A 20,235-nucleotide genomic window follows, 5' to 3' on the forward strand; every position below is an offset into this window, starting at 1 on the left:
AACAAGCGGACGCACGAAGAAAGAACAGAACGTCTGTCAATCTCTATCATTTACTCAACTCCTACAACAATCAAGTCATCGAGTTCCTTATCAGAATAGTTACAGGAGATGAAACTGGGTCTATTATTATGCGAAAGATTCCAAAAGGCAAAGTATGGAGAGAAACACCCAGGATCAGTAAGGAGAAAGAAATTAAAGACTCAAACTTCCGCCGGAACAGTGTTTCTAACTGTGTTTCAGGACTAAAAAGGACCCATACTTAAAGACTACCTGGAAAAAGGGCGTACAGTTAACAGCGCAAGAAAAATACAATGGTTTGGTTACTAACAATCCGAGACTAGCAATTCGTATCAAACGGTAGGATATTCGTCAGAAACAGTATTGTTTTTGCATAGTCACTGCCACTGGCGTCTCTGGCACGTAAAATTTGAGGGGGGGGGCATCAAAGAAAGTGATTTAAATGGTATTATCTAGCCCAACCTGTTTATTATCTTCGATTCCATTTGTTGCCTTTGTGCTTACCTTCACGGACCTCTAAAGTATATCAAGAACTCGATTATAATCGTTTCACAGCCTGAATATTATATTCCAAATAAATATAATTATTATTATTTATTTGTCATTCTGTCCTTAGTAATTTCCGGGTTCGGATTCCACGTTAATAAGTAGGTCCACGTCTCATATAGCCTCGCTGCTGAAAGGGACACTAAACTAAAACTCAACTCTGTCCTTATTACACTGAGAAAAATGTATGTGTCGTACGTAAAATCATATGTTACATTTGTAAATCCTGTAGTTTTTGGACAACGTACACAAACGTATAACTGAAAACGCATGTTTTATAATACTTTCTGTATAAGTGTTCCATCTGTACGTACTTTCCGTATGAAACAATATAGACGGTCAGGGTCTCACATACAAATGGACGTATATAACATATAGCTGACGAAGGTAACATGCATATAGTATATGTATGTAATATAAGAAAAACTGTTAGATATCAGATATCCTACAACAGCATGATATAACATCTAATGGCAGTGCCTATGTAGCATACGGATAATGTATGCTCCGTACTGATTTCTGTAGTAAGCAAGAGGATTCCGTATATTTGTACAATATACCACTGTCCAGAGAACGGATTTTTCTCAGTGTAAATAAATTAAATTTAAAATAAAATATTAAATATTTTGTACTTCAAAATATTGGGGGACGCATCCCCCTCGTCCCCCCGCCAGAGACTCCCGTGATCACTGCTTTCCCTTCTACCTTATCGCACACGACCAGTGGGGCAGTAATATTCTCTCTGATATAGAAGAAAGAAAAATGTAGCAATTAAGATCAAATTCTGAAAGCTTGCCACACCAGTGTAACATTATAATGAGCACAATCTAAAAAGAGTTATGGAGAAAGTGGTGATCATTTTTGATTTGCCCACGTTGACATATATTATTAACAACCTCATAACTAGACTTGTAATATTTAGAAAATAAAATAATTAATTTGGAACAATAAGTACAACTTTAGAATTAAATATTTACCAACCTACATAATTAATATTATATAGTTAAAAAGCAGTTGTATCTTTTTTAATTTTTTGTACTAATCCTTTGGTTTTTAGATATTTTACAGATACAATGCATACCTGAATACGATCCATATTAACTTCACGTAAGTAGCTGGGGTTCTCGAAAGCTACTCCTCCTGATGATTTTATTCCTAATATTCTTCTGGTTTTCAAAAACCAAACAGCTCCAATTATTATAGCTGCCGTAATAACCAGAGCAAAAACAATACCTATTGCAACACCTACGTGGGAACTGCTGCTACCTAAGAAAATAAGAATTAAACATTAAAAATAGGAATTTTAAGTACCATTGATTTTAGAAGAGTACCATTTTCTAAACGACTCTTAGAAAAAGTCTTCTAGATGTTAATTCCCAGTTTTAAGAGTAAGACACCAGAGAAGTAAGTATCATGTTCTCTTGTTTGTTTTAGTTCTTTATTTACGATTTATATAACGAAATGCAAAACGTTTCCTCGATCAAATATTACTCATTTCCGTAATAGTGAAAAAATAACATTGGTTCACTGTTATTAACAAGTTAAATCATTTCATTTTTCACTTCCATTAATAAAGTTACGGCTGTTTAAGATCCATTCCAGTAGAAATATTTAATGCATAAGCAAGATGACGTCTATGTAGCAGAATGAGTTATGAATAGTAACAATAATTTAGTCACAACAGTAAACAAAAGAAAATACTTCATATACACAGCAATGATTATGAAAAGTAAGAAAAGTTTTCGAGAATCATTATCATTATTAGCTTTATATAAGTTTGGAAAAGATTTTAAAAACGTGGAAAAAGTAAAGGAATAGAAAGGAACTAGTAGCAGCAAGTAGGTTACAGATTGCAATTGAATCAACACTATAGCAATTGAATCAACACTGATCACTGTAACGCTAGTAACTGTTCAATGTTGCTATTCTTCTTTCATTCCAAATAATGGCAGTATGTAGTAAAAAGATCGTTCCATATCGGATTAATTTCACCTTTTTCCAGATTGAATGCAGGGCTTAATTTGTAAATGTGAAAATTCCTTAATTTTGCGTTCAGTCGTAGTTTTTGCTTTGCTCATTAAGCAGATATTAGCAATATTATACATGTACGAGAACTGCTGGAAAATTTTCTGCAAAGTACTACTAAAAATGGCGCTAGCGTTTTGCTATCTTAGTGATAAATTTCGTGAAGGTTGTTCATCCAGGCTGGTAGCCAGCCCAAAAATGTACGGGAGGCCCGATCCAACAATATTATAGTTCATCACCATATTATAGTTCATTTTCAAACCTACCGTGAAAAGTTTAGGGGGGGCAGCTAAATTTTAGGGGGCGGCCCCCCTAGACCCCTCTGGATACGGGCCTGTGTCCATCCACCTCTGACTTTTGCTAGTAGTGTTGATTCTATGCTCCTCGGTAGCATAGTGGTTAGTATCCCCGCCTGTCACGGGGGAAACCGGGGTTCGATTCCCCACCAGGGAGCCATGTTTCGTCCCTCTCAAAATCTTACTTGCCCTTCTGTTTTCCATCAATTTAATTTGGTAACTATTTCTTGAGTTGAAAAAAATAGTTATTGTAAAGAGGAAACGAATTTCAAGGTAGCATAGTGTCCCAGATTGTCAAAACTGTATTTTATATCAACTACTTTTATTTTATTTTATTTTATTATTATTATTATTATTATTATTATTATTATTATTATTATTATTATTATTATTATTATTATTTTACAAATTCAGAGAAGCCGTTTGTAAAAAGTATGACATCTATTACCAAAACAATGAAATTTTATTAGGCTATTGAATATCAAATTTTTACATGGCCTCTACCATAAAATTATTTACAATAAAAAACTATTTTATGATTTTAAAATCTTGATTAGCAGGAGGCCTGCCATTCTGTTTTTATGTAAGCTTCTATTGTGATAGAATAGATATTGCTGCGAATAAAAAGTGTAAACTTAGAAAAGAAATCGCCATCCTTTCCCTTTTAAATCCAAAGCTTGAAACTATCTCCATGAGCAGCCTAGCGAATAATCAATGCAGATCTGCCTTACACTCCCTTCCCCTCCCCCCCAAAAAATCTCTTTAACCACATATATAGGCCCTTCTTCTCACTTTTACATCCTTCATTTGTAGGACAGTACCTGTTTATCTTTCTGTTTTTAGTTTTGCTTTCTTTTCTTGACCTAAAACTATTTTAAAATTGGAAACTGTCCTATTATGTTTAAATAAACATTTTAGATACAGAATCACAACTGATAAACATGTCCTACAAATGAAGGATGTACTTAGATGGAAAAATTCATTTTTCCTTTTCTTTTCTTTTTTCAATAAACTGCACAATATCATTACATATTTGTCCTCTCATGTTATTACTAGTTCATTCTGTAATATAGAGTTTGAACGTAAGTTTACAATTCTGTTCGCTAATTTAATAAATGACATTAGGATATCTATAAACAATAATGTAAATAGAAATAATCTTGAGTATAACAGTGCAACAATATTTCATTTATATAGTATGTTTTCACCTAAGGTTTGTTGCCGATTATTCAAATGATTACGAAGAGAGCCTTATCTCAGTGGTTTACTAATTTCTTACTCTTATTGCTTCTAATTGACTGACTAAATTTTAAATTGTTTTTAAATAATTAGATTTAATCTTCAAATGTATGATACCGATATTAATAGGTTATGTAATAGTAAAATAATGAACTATTCTTCATATTAAGTGATATTTTCTTGATACTGTATATCTTCTTTACTGATGTCTCATAAAAAATATTGCAAAATCACGTAACTGCTGTTATAGTGTCATACTATATTACAAACGAAACCGATAATTTCGTAAATATATTGTACTGTTGTGACGTAAATGTATTGTATTTTACGTAGAATGCACAAATACAAATATATAAATATAATTGTTAGGTTATTAAACATGAATAAATATGCTGGTATCAACATATTTAAAGAGAAATTTGTATAATTTATGTGAAACAATAAATAAAAAAAACATTGAATGAAAAGAAAATAATCCATGAATATAAAGCAATTTTATTACTTTTCCAACGATGTTCACTGTAGTCTTGTCTTTTATTTATGTAAACTTAAAATTTGCATTTTTAGCTTGAACTGGTTCAGTAAATAAAATAGGATACAAGGAGGCTTATCTGAGAAAAATAAGAAACTACTAAATACAGATCGACATTCAAAAATTCGGCCATCAATAATTAGTTTTCCTTTAGATTTTTCTAATGGATTTCGAAGTGTATTTTCAAATTTATTCCTAGGCGTGCCACTACTTTCTGGAGGTATCATTTATGCTTTGATGACACTGTATATAAAAATCCGGTTCTCCTTAAGTCCAGAGGTTGCAGGATTTTTGAATGTTAACCGTAACTGACACTACTATATCAAAGTAAAATATTCTTTTCGTAATCAACTTGAAGATATTTATGTTTTCAATCCATGTTGATCATCTATATTCAAACATGAGTGTTTATTGCAGTAGAGTAGAGTACTATGAGACATTGAGACACATTCTACCCTATCAAATTAAAAGAACATAGCTTTAGAATTTCCTTATTAATAAGAACTAAAATACATTTTATGTTGAAGAAAAATATAGAAATACTAGGGCCAGCGATAGCTTGGTTAATAAGAATAGCAGTAGAGTCAAATTTCTAAATAATTTTACTTTTCGAAACTCGGGAAGAAAAGTTCTATGTCTGTCAAACAGGCTGCTGGGAAACAACAAGAAATATGTCTCAACGCGGCTGAAACAAATACACTTGAAAGCGGCGCGCGCATGTGGCTGTAGGCTTCTCACTCGCTGAAAACAACCTAGCGAAGAGACATCGGGCAAAACGTCTCAGTAGAAGTGATACCACACTTAGCGAAATTATACCATTTTAAATCCAGTATATTTTTCATTCTTCCTTTTAGATATTCAATCATATTTCAAGGAAAATTAAGAAATAGAAGGAAATAAAAACTTAAATTAATAACTACCTTAAGAAAGTTTTATAGATACAGTAATTCATATAAATCTTTCATGATCTAGGTTCAGCTTCTGTTTAATCGCAATACCAGAGTGTATCAACACTGGGAAAGGCAAAAGCAAGGGCAGGAAGTTTTGTAGTCTGCTATTTTGTAGTTGCTTTTAAAATCGTTAGGTAAATTTGTATTTGAGTCGGTCTGAGTTATTTATTATATGCAAATCAAATGATTGGAAATAGATTTACTGCACCAGTTGTTATTAAATGGCATGTCTAAGCTCTTATATAAAAATTAGTATTAACTTTAAAAATAGCCAATTTATGAGTTTACTTTTTGAATCAGGAATCGTGCAAGGCTAATAGGAAAATTATACATAAAAGTAAATTATTAATTCAATTTAATGTATTTAGTGTATATACCGAGATTTGTCAGAATATCGATATACGGGTTTCCTTTCGGAAATTATTATTAAAACCGAGCTCCTATAATTTTATTCACTTAGAAGTTTTCATCAGGAAGTAAAAACCTTAAACTCAGAATTTTATTAAGTTCTGGATATCTATGCGGTATTTGCACCATGTGTCTCCTCCTTCTAATAATAGATTAAAAATGAAATGAAATCTTTGTTTTACGTTCCACGGTTATGTCGGCTGGACTGAAAGAGACTGTGATGATGAGAAATGAATGAAATGGTGGAATGAAGGAAGTGGAAGGAAACGGCAGAACCCCAAGAAAACCCCACATACGATGTTTGTCCACCACAAAATTCACTTGGCGCAAACTGGGATCGAACCAAAGACCCCATGCACCACTGAGCCACCGCTGCCTCGAATAATAGATTATATAATTGATAATTTTAATATATTTGGATATCTGTGGAGTATAAACATGTGTATTTCACTTTACAAGAGACGTCAAACTATCTCAACACTGAATGAGGTTTTAAACAGCAAGTACAGTAAAGCGTCGATTATCCGAACGTCGGTCAACCGAACGACCGCTTAACCGAACTGTGTACTCGCTCGCACCTGTTACTCTCCCACCCTACCGTCCATCATCCCCCTCACTCCCAAACCAAGTTTCCCACAGTAGTCGCGGCACTGAGCCACCGCTGGCGGAACATTGCTTTAATGGGACCTTCATAAGGCGCTGCTGACCGGCCAAGCCGCCAGTCGCTGTGTTTCAACAATCAGCACACTTCTTTTTATGAATAAATTTACTGTACAGTACTTCTTTTTGGCAAATAAACATGTACAGTTCGATTATCCGAACAAACCAGTTTTCCGAACACCCATGTCCCCCAATTACTTCGGATAATCGACGCTCTACTGTAATTCCAAAATAAATAAAGAAAATGGTCGGGTTAAATCAAAAAGTCTAAAGCTATTGCTATTATGGGATAATGTAAATGGAAAATTTTTGTAATAAGTATTTAAAGAGAAGCCTCGGCAGCTCAGTGGCAGAGCAGTCACCTCTGACGCGTAGGGTCCCTGGTTAGATTCCAAACCTCACCAAGTTGGTTTTATACAGGACAAACATTGTGTGTGTGTGTGTGTGTAGATTTTCTTGAGATTCTCTCCCATTTTCTCCCACTTTCGTCACTCTACCACTATCATCCAACTCATCACCATTTGCCTTAGTCTCAAAGCATAATCGTGGAGCACTGAACTCTCTGTCTCTCTGTATATATATAATATACTGCCTACCCATTGCGAAACTTAACGCTACGCTATTGGTTTATTTGTCCAATCTGATATGTTTTCCGACCTATATCTCTCTGTCTTCAGTGCACGAATTGATATCAATTAGGAAAATTTATTTCATAATTAATTTGATAAATAAAGATATATATACCTAGGTATACTTTGATATGAAATTCAAGTATCCTAATTCGCTCACGAAGTAAATATGTTTGTATGTCGATGATTAATTATAAGTTGTTTTAAAGTATAAATTGATTGATTAAAAATGATAATAATAAAAATCAAATTGAATGGAAGCACAAACAAGTGCCAGAGAAGTTCATGACGCTATATGCTTTTTGGGTTAATATTAATGCTATTATCAATTGGTGAAAGTAGAAGATCCTCATCTTGTAATTTATACTAGCATATCGGAACGAAATGGATTTAAGATAACTCAGTGCGTATATTATATGACCTAATAATCTATAAACAGGTACTGCTGTTTAGTATTATATGAAAATATAAAGACACGAGCATAATTTTAACAATAGTCCGATTGTCGAGATAAAAGTCAATTAATTCAATTTTAAAACTAGTTTTTTGTCTGTAGCCGACAAATACTGCTATGGCACTTTCTCTGGAATTAATGCAAATATGTAATCGATTTTATATTTGCTCCATTAACCCTTAACGCACCAAGCCTAAATCGTCAAAGTTGTTTACTAAGCTGGGGTCTTCAAGGGACCCCAAGTATTATTTTAATTTCTCAACTTATTTTTTTTTCACTTTTTTAACGAACGTATCATTGATCTAATTATGTAGTAGATATCCCAAAAAGATGCAGGGCACATATAAAAGTCGAGAATGCATTGGTTCTTATAGTTACAGCAGTATCACGAAATATCACACTCTGGGGTCACTAGAGGACCCCGCTTGGTGTATTAAGGGTTATTGTACGTGTTTGAGAAGGATGGAGCTGCAACAGAAAAATGCAAAGTTCCTAATAAAATCCATGGTACAGGTAATATTAGGGTCACGCAAGTGCAACTTACAATATTGTAATGTTAGTACCCACGAATGTCGTTATTTCAGACAATAATGCCTGAACGAAAGCAAATTTTTATTTTTTTTCGCAATAAATAGCTAGAACGATTATCTCGACCGAGTTCGTTAATGGAGTCAACCTATTAATATCTTAACGGGTAACAGCTATTTACGCCTGTCCATTGGTCAACACGATAACTCTCGAACTAAAGTGTATTTTTGAATTAACGTTTTTTGCAATAAATAGCAAAGTTATTATTTCGTCTGAATTTGTTAATGAAGTCAATCTGTTAATATGTTACCGAATAACGGTGACTTACGTGCGCCAATTACTCCACAAGTTAACTCAAACGAAAGGAAATTTTTGAAATCTTGGTTTGTAATATATAGCTAGAGCAGTCACTACATCCAAGTTCGTTAATGAAGTGAATCTGTTAACTCTACACGGGTAACGGTAACTTAATGAGAGCTATCCATATCTCAACATCTACTATTGAAAAAATTACAAAGGTTAAAGAAGTTGGCCGTTAGATGGCAGGAAACATGATTTAGTTGTTGGCATGTATCGTACAGAATTGAAACTTCTGGTGTGTAAATCTTTTGTACTGCCTACCATGTCTCAGATTTTATTTTCTTTTGTTAGCATTTTATTTATTTACTAATACTGCCTTATGATAACTATTAATTTGATTCCGCTTGAGTTACGAAATATCACATGCATTCTGTCTATTGTGCTAATGTATCTGGTACTTACGATATATACTGTAGTAAGTGGATAACTTAAAAAAGCTACATATATCAATGTGATTCTATCGATCGGCGTATCTTATGTATCTTATCATGTAACCTAACAATCGTCCGGTCGGATTGTACTGCTCAAGATTGTGTATAACATTGTTTAAAGACGTACGTATACACATACATATACGAAGTACACCACCTTAACATTTTTATAAAAGAAGGTGAAATTCAATTAAATTTTTGATACCTTTAAAGCCCAACGGGAAAATATTTACAAATGTCAAGAGGCGAAATGTTTACAAATTTTGAAGTAAAATTCAAAAAAGATTGTACCCTCTCTTGCCAATATATGTCAGGAATGTAAATTGAACGCTGATCACTGTGATAGTGAAAAAAAATATATTAATACGTTAAATATTTATGTCTGTTATTGAATATCCATACACGAGGTATGAAATAATGATGTGACAACCATCTCTTATCAAGTGAATCTGTTCTATTATCTTCTAGTATCTTCGGTCAAATTACATTTTATAATTTGTAAGAGGCTGTGTTATTTGCAAAGGTATTCCCAATTTCTTTTGGTGATGGTGGAGGGGGAGGACAAGCAAGGGATAATTTTTGATTGAATCATTATGTTTCTTTTAAATAAAGACCTGTTTTCTATTGGTTAGTTTATGGGCATGAAAATAATCTTGCATTTACGCAATTACATGACAAAAGAGTGGCTATTATAATTGTGGAATATTTATTAAATGGATTAGACTAGAATTCTTTCCTTACGGGAAGAACATTGCTTTTTGCGTTGTCAAAACCCGTTTCCTTGCCAATGGAAAAAAGAAAGAAATACTTCATGAGGAGTCACGCAAATTATCAACTTCAATCATGCTGTCATACGTAGCAAACAGTATCCGACTCATCCCACCAGCCAATCGTGTTATAAGGATGTGTTCTATGTAGTTTAATCGACTTTTCTGTTTTTTTTTTTTTTTTTTGTTATGTGCGGTCCCCGTCTGTAATATAAGTTGATAAAAACACATCAAATTTCTCTCTCCAACTTCCAGCGGACTTTGATTTTCTTTGATTGCAGGTTCTGTTTTAAGGAAATATGTTATTTCTTTTAGCGAGTACGATACTGCTATACATGTAACTTCTTCAAATTCCCCTACACAACGCAGAAATTTCATGGCTCAATTAATATTAAATTTTCTCTGAGCTGTCACATACATAATATCATAATTCAAGGACTAGAACAAGTGCCTCTTGACATAAGCACACATCTTTAACACTGGAGGCAATATTAAAGTACATAATCTAAATTAAAATTTCCTGTACTTTTGACCTAATATTCTCCTTTGTTTATTTTAACAAGTTTTTCTTATTTCTGTTTTCTTAATAAACTTTTAGTAGATTACTTTCAATCTGTTATGTTCTGTTTCTCTAAGTATTAAAGACCTAAGACATTTTTTTCTTTGAAACACTTCGGATCAACAGAAATCTCAATCGTGATTCATAGGATTGCTCGGGATACCGATGGTGTCGGATATTTTACCCTGACAAGCTAGAAATATTTTTCAATATAAACACGTACCTTCTTTCACTCTCTTTCCCTCCCTCTCAAAAGTTATATTTACCATATCCTTGATTCGAATACCTTCTACATCTTCATACGTACTAATAACTATAATTCAATGAAACAATGAATATACATAGAACCTAGGACACGAAGTATCTTCTGGAATACGTTTCGTGCAAGTATCTAACACTGAGGTCCGATTGTGGATGATTTAAAACAAATCATCCCAATAATTTTGAAAAAGTTCCGAATTTTTATGTCCTGATACATGTATTCGGTAACATCCCACAAAAGTTTTAAAATAACGATGAAAAAATTATGAACCTAAAACAATTAGAGTAGAAATACGAGCTTTCGAGGTGAAAGTCAAACTTTCCTTTTACGCACACAGTGTTTATCCACCACAAAGCCCACTTGGCGTAAATATATTTCATGGATATTTAAATTTTGTTTTACGTTCTTGTGGAAAACGAATGTGACTTACTATTCGATCCAAAGATCTAATTGTTTTTGTATTCGGTGATTTGTGCTTAAAGGAGGATTGTATCCTGCCATTACTTGCATACAAAGCAAATGTTCGAAACACTTAATTGTTTGAAGTCTCTTCAAGTAATTGATTGCTGTGTGTCAAAGCTGCAATCAAATGATTAAGATTACTCTTTCCTTCGATGATCTCATAGGAAGCATAATGTTATATAAAAGTAACTTTGTTGATTTGTATAGAGATAATTTTTAATATGTAATAAAACTATTTCATTGCGTAGTAGTTACAGATAGAAATGCTATGTAACAGTCAAACTCTTTAACATGTTTATTACTTACTTGTGCTGGCTGCTGACGTGATATATTTTCCTGCAGTATTGAAACGGATTGGATTGGTCAAAATGCTGGTACCAAGATTATTTACAGATTTCACAACCAATTCATACATGACGTTCTCTTTGAGCTGTGATATTAAAATACTTGTACTCTTTGTATCATTCTGCATAGGGCTACTTACTCCTACTCGTCTCCAGAATACTCTGTAGAAAATAGATAATTTATTTAGCAGCTGTATAAGATATTAAATTTTAGGACAGAAACAAAGTGATATATGTTTAAAAAGGTTTAAATATTGTGATACAAAAGCTGTCTTATAAAGTGCTAATGTAAAGTAAGAAAAAGACTTTCCAGAGAAAACTGAATAGACTTATTTTGATAATGCATCTTCATCTAAAGTAACAAGTCTAAATTTATGATATTACATACCGTATAAAATCTATAACAAAGGTCCTCAACACTAAAAGCAGCAAAAAATTAACACTTGACAAAGATGCTACTTTCGATCTCATATATAAACGAACAAACTAAAATAAAATTTTTCTTGCATTAAAATACTTGAATGGGAACTTGCTTAACCCACAATCTAGCATACAATAATATTGCATACAGTGATGATTTCGAGGGATGACGAGGAAGGAAATATTTTCCCTTGAGAAAAAAGTTCCCGGGGCATATTTCCGTTCGTTATCAACGTCATTTACCAGAATTTTCGCAGTACTATACGGTGAATAAAAAGTCCCTTACTACCTCTTATAAAATGAAAGCGAATGTAAATAGCCGGAAGGAGTAATTGTAGGAATACGTTAGGCCAAGAGGGAATCTTTATGGTGCGTGTCAAGTGAACCACCGCCATCTTGCTGTCCGCCATTTTGAATCTCGTTTAAAAAGTTTAAATGGGAAAGCGGTCATGTGGTATATAAAACAGGGTTGGAATTTTAAGAGAAATTCGATGATATAATCAATGACATAACTATACTAACTTTGAAGTTATAATCACATGAAACTCACATTTATCTCTTATTTTCAGGTGCTCAACTATGCCATTAGTCAGAGACGGCCGCATTAAGATCATCAAGATGTAGATGGTAGAAGTGTCCGTGCTGTAACTCGTGATTTCAATGAAAAGCATCCTGAACATGCTCCAATTTCGCATTTTGCAGTAGCATGGTTACTGATCAAGTTGCAAGAGACGTACTGTTGAGGACAGGCCACGATCAGGTAGGCTCAGAACTGCCACTGATGAGAGTTCAGTTACCGCAATGCTCGCATCGTTTAATTCTCCACACGCCGATTATCACTGGAATCCCACGTAAGCAAAACCTTCATTTGCAGGATATTACAGACGCATAAGTGGCATTCTTACAAACTACCTCTGCAGCAACATCTTTCTGAGCAATTTTAGGCCCATCTATGAAATTGTATTATTATGGTGCCTAGGTTTGAGAACCGGCGCTTAGGTCACAAGAAAAATTTTCGAGCATTTCTCTTGTTGATGATGCTCTGACGGCAGCCTAACCATCTATCTTCCTCTGCTTTCTTCAGCTTCAAACCACCGCGGTGACCACGAAAGCATTTCCACTTGTAGAAATATAGTAAAAAAAGTAAAGCGATATATAATACGATTTTTATAGCATTAACACAAGAATAGTTGTAGCAATGGTGTGGGGTGATCAATTGCTAATAGACTATGTACAGTAAATAGTAGTAAAAAATGTAAATGTAAGGATGTAACAGGATACGGATTTTTATAAAGAGATTAGGAGCTTTTTGGTGCAGAAAGTGCTTATTTGTAGTCGTAGTATAATAGCATGGAGATTCACGACAAATCTTCAAAATAAAGAAAAGCTATAATGTGGTGGCCTAGATATTCTCAATTTGCACTTGACTTAATTTGAACTGATATAGTACTTATAGACTCCTAATGTTTTTGGTGTAATACAATAATAAAGTAATTCTGCTTAAGTGTAGAAGTATCTAAAATATTTGTAATGATAGAACATTACAAATGACCTTTAATGTATTTTAAACTAGGAAAATAGGTCTTATTAACACGTTACGTTTATATATAGTGACACGTTACGTTTATTTTGCCACTTTTTCTTTCAATTCCACTAAATGTATTCGTAATTTGGAGTAAGAAACTGCAATTTGAAAAGATTCCCTGAAGCTTCCAATGCGACTCACAGAGGATTTGCGACTGAATTGTGACGTCACGCCAAAACTCCTGTTTTCTTGTTGTAACGTAAGCGCTCATTTTTCAGCGTTTTATCTTCGTAACAAATAAATACTTTTCTGACATTTTTGATGTTTGGTATACTGAAGACTAGTTCTAAACGATGATGCCTGTAAATTAGAACAATTGGTCAACATGAAAATGTCCTTTACACTTAATCCTTTACAAATGTCCTTTATACATAATCCCTAATGTGCGTTGATGAAAAATATTTTTGATTTTAACAGCTTTGATTGTGAAACCGATCTTCAGTTTTAACAGGTTTGTTTATAAACAACAATTTGTTTCGCTGGAGTATCTTGCCTGGTGTTGGTAGAGTTTATGTTGAATTAGGATATTACATTACAAAATATTGGTTATATAATAATTCTATGAAAGAAAAGGTATGGATAAAATGTGTCTTACGCAGGTCTGAATATGCGAGAACCTTTCTCTTCGGTGTGAAATTTCAAGTTGTAGCCTTTTTAATTTAATTGTTTCGATAATATTTAAAAATATATATTGAAAATATATTTGTCAGTAATGCTTTTTTCTTGTTCAAAGCTGAAAAAAATCGCATATATAAAGAAAAGTATAATATTTTTGAAAAATTACATCATACAGTACACGTTACATTTACGGTATACGTAACAGTTTATATATATATAAGCAATTTGCCAGTAGAAAATTAAAAATGTTACTAGCATATTCTCCATAACATTAATCTATATTATTTCTTGTCATTCAAATTTATTTATATGTATAAAGTACCTATTAACCTTAATAAACACTATTGAAGTCTAAAGATTATTTGAGATGTTTACTAAGTATGTTTACTAAGTATGTAAGAGTAATACAATACAATGTGGAATCATATAAGACATAATCAGTAATATAAATACCTGTAATACTCCACAGTGTTTGGGTTCTTCACTGGTGGGTCCCATGTTATACGAATTGAGTGTGCATCAACTTCCTCTATACGCACGTGCTGCGGAGGTCCAGGTAGACGTTCTTGAATGAAGAAAAATCAAAGCCAGCATTTATTATAAAGATTTTTCATATAGTGATCTTTTTAAAGTTCTGCAATAACCAATATTAATTCACTTTGTGATTTAAAATCGATAAAGTGATATCATTAAACGTATGGAGTGCAAGAATTTGCATATTAGAATACTTGTTGCAATTGTGGATAGTACTAGACTTACATTCTTAGATGAAAGAACATTAATTTATTTTATAATATCTAAATTTTTCAATACAATACAAAAAGAATTTTATAATAATAATAATAATAATAATAATAATAATAATAATAATAATAATAATAATAATAATAATAATAATATAAGATTAATTTATGTTGGTTAGCTAAGATGCTTGGGTTAGGTTATATCTCCAGCCTAAACTGATGTCGATGGTCTTACATCAGTTATGCACCATCTTCTGTACAGCGGTGGCGCTAGTGTTCGTCTTTTGTATGACTTGACGATGATGAAGACGCATGTCGTCTGCTTGTTTGTAGTAGTTGTAGTAAGAGACTGAGGTTTTGTTTACAAATAAGAAGGACATGTTGGTGTTTACAAATATAAACCGATTGTAGGATATTGCAATATACTCCCATATTTGTTTGAAGATACTGTCACAAATCAATACCATTACAAAAAAGACTACTTATACAGCATTATTTCTGTGTGAATATTCGTTTAGCATCCATTTATGAACTGTCAACTGGAAGAGGACAATTACCAAAAATTCAGTTTTCTGAATGTTGACATAGAGGCACAGTTCACTGGAACATTGTATTTCCGAACAAGGGGTTAGCACCGGTTTGATTCATTCTCTTCGTAGACGTATGTTTAAAAAAATATTACATTTCTCCATGTCCTAACTGATGTTCATACAGTACCGGCGGAAGGGCCGGACGAGCCGGGCGACCGCCTGGGGCGCCAAATTTTAGGGGAGTTTGGGGGCGCCAAAATCCTTGCTAAATTTATATTATTGTAAACGGTGAACTAAAAATTAACTTTTTCATAAATTGTGTAGCAACATTGGTTACTACCTCATGTCATAGGCCTCACTCTTTATAACAACCCCGGTTTCTTCTTGAATCTCCTATAAAGGAAATCCCTTCATCCCTTCACCTTATTTGTCTATAAAAAAAACCTCCGCTGACAAAGCTAAAGGTTATTATTGAGAGTTGGGAGTTTTGAGCAACAATAACACGCTCTGACACTTACAACCGCCGCGGTGCCGACAATTGCACTCCTTGCGACAAAGCTATGTCGGCCGCTCTAACAATACACACAAACAATATTGAGTTATCGGCAATCAAAAAGAAATTAGTCCTGCTTGTACTGTCAAATGTCTCGTGAAAGAAAATTATAAATCAGAAGTCATGTACATGTAGCGCAGGCTTCATGGTGTGCGTGTTCTTCTTTTGTCTCCTGAATTTCGACTCTTAGTAGAAGAATCGTTGCGTTAATGTGTTCTTTTATCAACATGTCGAAAAAAAAAGAAGCCTTCTGGAAATGTATACAGAAAAAGAAGAGCACAATTAGCGGCTGAAAATGAGAAACAGGCAGCAGCATTAGAGAAATTCTTTCGTACTCCTGAAACAGACAATAATGGAAATGAAAACGTAGAACCAGAGAATGAGGAAACCGGCAAGAAATCAACAAATATTCCAGAAGATAACAACACAGTACAGGTAAGTAGGCCTACATTACGTAACGTATTTTCGTTTTATTACGTTTAATAGAGAAGAAGTGTTTACACACGTAGCATCTTAGCAGGCTGGGGTGGGTAGGGTGGCGGCCTCTCAGATAGGCGGCGAACTTCAGGCTCAAAGAAAGTTCTTTCCCTATTGATATAAGTAGCAATAATTACATTCTATACCAACACTGATGCTTGATACATGTACCAAAGCGATAAGACTTGTACTCGTTAGATGTGTATTAACCAACTTTAGCTGTATTTCAAGTATTCATCTATTAATTAAATAGAGGGCCTCCATAGTCTAGAGGTTAAAGCGTTGGACTCATGTCTACGTGCTCCTGGGTTCAATCCCCGGACTTTCCGCTTTTCAACGGCAGGAAAACTGGGGAGTTACATAAATAAAGATATGACGGCTAAGCTCCTAATACGCCTGTTGGCGGGTAGTGACACGACCGGCTGACCCGCGTTCTGTTACCCAGGTGGATGAATTTTTACCACTCGCTATCAGATGGCGTTGGAGCAGGCCCAGGATCTATTGGTCTGCCGTGCCAGTGATTATTATTATTATTATTATTATTATTATTATTATTATTAGTAGTAGTAGTAGTAGTAGTAGTATTGTAGTAGTAGTAGTAGTAGTATTGTCTACTAACTAGAATTCTGAAGAGTTAAAATGTATGATTGTTACCGTTAACAGATCCCCGTGGAGTTTCGCTATCACAAATTTTGCAATAGATCCATTATTTCATAAACATATCGTAAATAAGTAACATGTAGCAGTGTAGGACTATATAGATTATGTTTCTATCCAATACGATTAACGTGACTTTAAAAGAAGTGTTCGGGCTTCGGCAGCTAATTTGAATGCATTCGCATCTATTTTATGAATGCGCTGATTCTTGATGATTTTCACAACACAAAGTTGTTAATGAATACGGAGAGAATTTAATTTTTATGTACAGTTAGCAAAAGAAAAAATGAGGCCATCCTTACCTAGATTGTATTGTATTTATTTCTTTTGTATGAACTTACAAGTACGAGGAATGTCCTCAAGTAAGTGTAACATGCGTCATATTTCCAAAAAAAAAAAAAAAAAAAAAAAAATTACATGAGTAAAATAAAGTAATATTACCTTGTCATGACATTTACGTACTCCTCAATCGTATAACAAGAATTTTCTAATAGAAATAATTTTAACTTTTGTCTGAACCTTTTCATATTTTCTTCATACTTTATATCAATAGGCAACATGTACAACTTAACACCACCATAACTTACACTTTTTTGATATATTGCTGACCGGTGATTACACAAATGAAAATCATTCTTATTTCGCGTATTATGATTATGTACATCCTTATTTGTTACGAATGCCGATGAGTGTTCTTTCAAATACAAAAAGAGACGATACAAATATAAACTATCCAGAGGAAGTATATTGACCTCCTTAAACAAATGTCTACAAGAAAAATTCGGCTTCTTATCACAAAGTATTCTTATGGCTTTCTTCTGAATTTTGAAAACATTAAATCTCTGACTTGAATTTCCCCAGAACATGATACCATATTGCAAGATAGAATTAAAACACGAATGGTAGATACAAGGTTTTAGCTAATTTTAAATTTACCTTCTTTCTAATAATCCTTAGTGCATAACATATTCTATTTAATTTATTAATAACTGACTCTATATGAAATTCCCATGTCAGGTTATGATCTATAGTAAGGCCTAAAAACGAAAGAGTTTAGTTTTAATTAGTGTATAATAATGTGCATATTTTAAAGAAAATACAGATAGTAAGAAATACATTCTGTAAGAATCGCCCCACTTTTTGTTTTCCTAACTGTACATTTTCACAATGAACACGAAATATGTAGATTCAATATTTATACGCAGTTATTTTATTATTTATGCATTTTCTTCACCTTTAGAATACAAATTAAATATATTTTTTCTTTTAAGAAAAGAAACTTTATTTGTAACGTATTAGTTCTTCTCCTTTCCACAGGTGTGTCGATCGATTAGGAGCATTCGCAGGAGGAAGAAGAACAATTGATATACGAAACGAAGATGGATCAGCATTTCCACAGGAAATTGTAATAGACGTAAGTTAAATATTTTGCTATTTGAATAAACATACAATTGCAAGTTGGTTGAATATCACGCAATTACAGCATTGTGTAAAATATAAGAGGAAATAAAGTGAAACATAATTACTTTTATTATTAGAGTACACTGCAATTCGACAGGCATAAATTATAAATTCGACAGACCGACAATTGTTTCTAAATATCTTGTACCAATATGTTCATGACGGCCTATCTTCTATATATATATATATATATATATATATATATATATATATATATATATATATATATATATATATATATATATATATATATATATATATATATATATATATATATATATATATATATATATATATATATTTAGTTAGCTAGTGGGATTAAATTAACTATGTTTCACTTACTTTCCATGAAGGATATACAATATTATTGATTTTCTTTGGTTTAATTTGACGGGTGTTGTAGATGAATGGGTCATTTCGACCTGAACTCGGGATATAAATCGAATTATTATTTTTGTAACAAATAAGCAAGCAGTAGAACTGATTAGAGACTTTTCACTAACTGACATTTTTTTAAAAATCTTTTAACAGACTATAGTTTGGCCACATACATTTTACTGTAATTATTTTTTTTAATCTGTTGGAAAAGTGAAAATACTGAGGATCAAACTGTATATGCTTTTGTACTGTAATATAAGAAAGCTCATAATTTGCCTGCTATTAGTAATTAATTTATGATGATGATTGGTGTTCTTCCAGGAGGCATGTGTTTGACCCCGAAGGTCTCTCAGCAAGGTGAAACCATGGTGGCTTTGCATTGCTTTCCATGGGATGATGATGACGTTCTAAGGGCGGGATCCGAACCACTTGTGTTCTTACCGAGAATCGAACCCGAGCTCCCTTAGTTATAAGGCGATGAGCTTAACCAGTCGTTCTGCGGAGACACCAATTAAATTATAACATGCCAAATATATAAACAATCAATCAAAAACATCTTTAGGGTCACACTTACTCAATTTTTGGAATTCATTTCTTGTGTCTAGGTGCATAATATCACTGTATTCCGTTCAAGTTGCTTTGACGGAAGATATATGGGATAACATTTTTTTTTTTTAAATAATAATATGTAATATTTATTGCCTTAGTGGTTGAATGACTAGCAGACTCACATTTGATGCAAGAGTTAGCGGATTCTATCCCCCAAGGCTTTTTACATTGAGCACCGCAAGGAAATCGGAAAGCTTTTCAAATAATATAAAGTACCAAACTCTAATCTAGAAAGCCCCAAAACATTACGATGCAAGTCAACTAACTTATCACATACCAACCCACCACATTTAAAGAGAAAGAAAAAAAGGACACAGTCAGTGGTGTTTCGGAGCTTAAAAAACAGAGTTTAGTTTTAATTAGTGTATAATAATGTGCATATTTTAAAGAAAATACAGATAGTAAGAAATACAAACTTGCTAAGAATAATGTTCAAAGAAATGTTGTTTTCAAAGTTGCATATTTCTTAGGTCAAGTCAGCCACGAACATGTTTGTATCCTGGTTTATCTGGTCGTTCATTACTGATTCAACTTTGTAAGATGCATTTGTGGAGCCAATCAGGGTCCAGGCATTTAACCACATTACAGCACTTCAATGCTGAAACCGAGAATCCTGGGTAGGGCTTCAGAAATCCTGGGCAGATTCTCCTATGTATACAAAAGAACATGACGTGGACGTCTTATATTCGCACGAAACCTGTATTTATTTATTTACTTCAATTATTATTAAACTT

The 20,235-nt window shown here is 33.2% G+C and overlaps 1 protein-coding gene across 5 annotated transcripts in view; it reads right to left on the minus strand.

Moving 5' to 3' along the window:
- The window catches only part of LOC145662786 (Ig-like and fibronectin type-III domain-containing protein 2), a 1,216,055-nt gene that overhangs the window by 31,726 nt on the left and 1,164,094 nt on the right, over positions 1 to 20,235 (minus strand). For all 5 annotated transcript variants that reach the window (XM_081728668.1, XM_081728663.1, XM_081728665.1 and 2 more), the window contains 3 exons: positions 14,547 to 14,658; positions 11,433 to 11,632; positions 1,646 to 1,830 (listed from right to left, as the gene is read on the minus strand). In XM_081728668.1, the coding sequence (XP_081584794.1) occupies positions 1,646 to 1,830; positions 11,433 to 11,632; positions 14,547 to 14,658 (497 nt within the window). The remainder of the gene's footprint in view (positions 1 to 1,645; positions 1,831 to 11,432; positions 11,633 to 14,546; positions 14,659 to 20,235) is intronic.

The sequence above is a fragment of the Thermobia domestica genome, chromosome 10, assembly GCF_964235325.1.
Source record: "Thermobia domestica chromosome 10, izTheDome1.hap1.1, whole genome shotgun sequence".
Lineage (NCBI taxonomy): Eukaryota > Metazoa > Arthropoda > Insecta > Zygentoma > Lepismatidae > Thermobia > Thermobia domestica.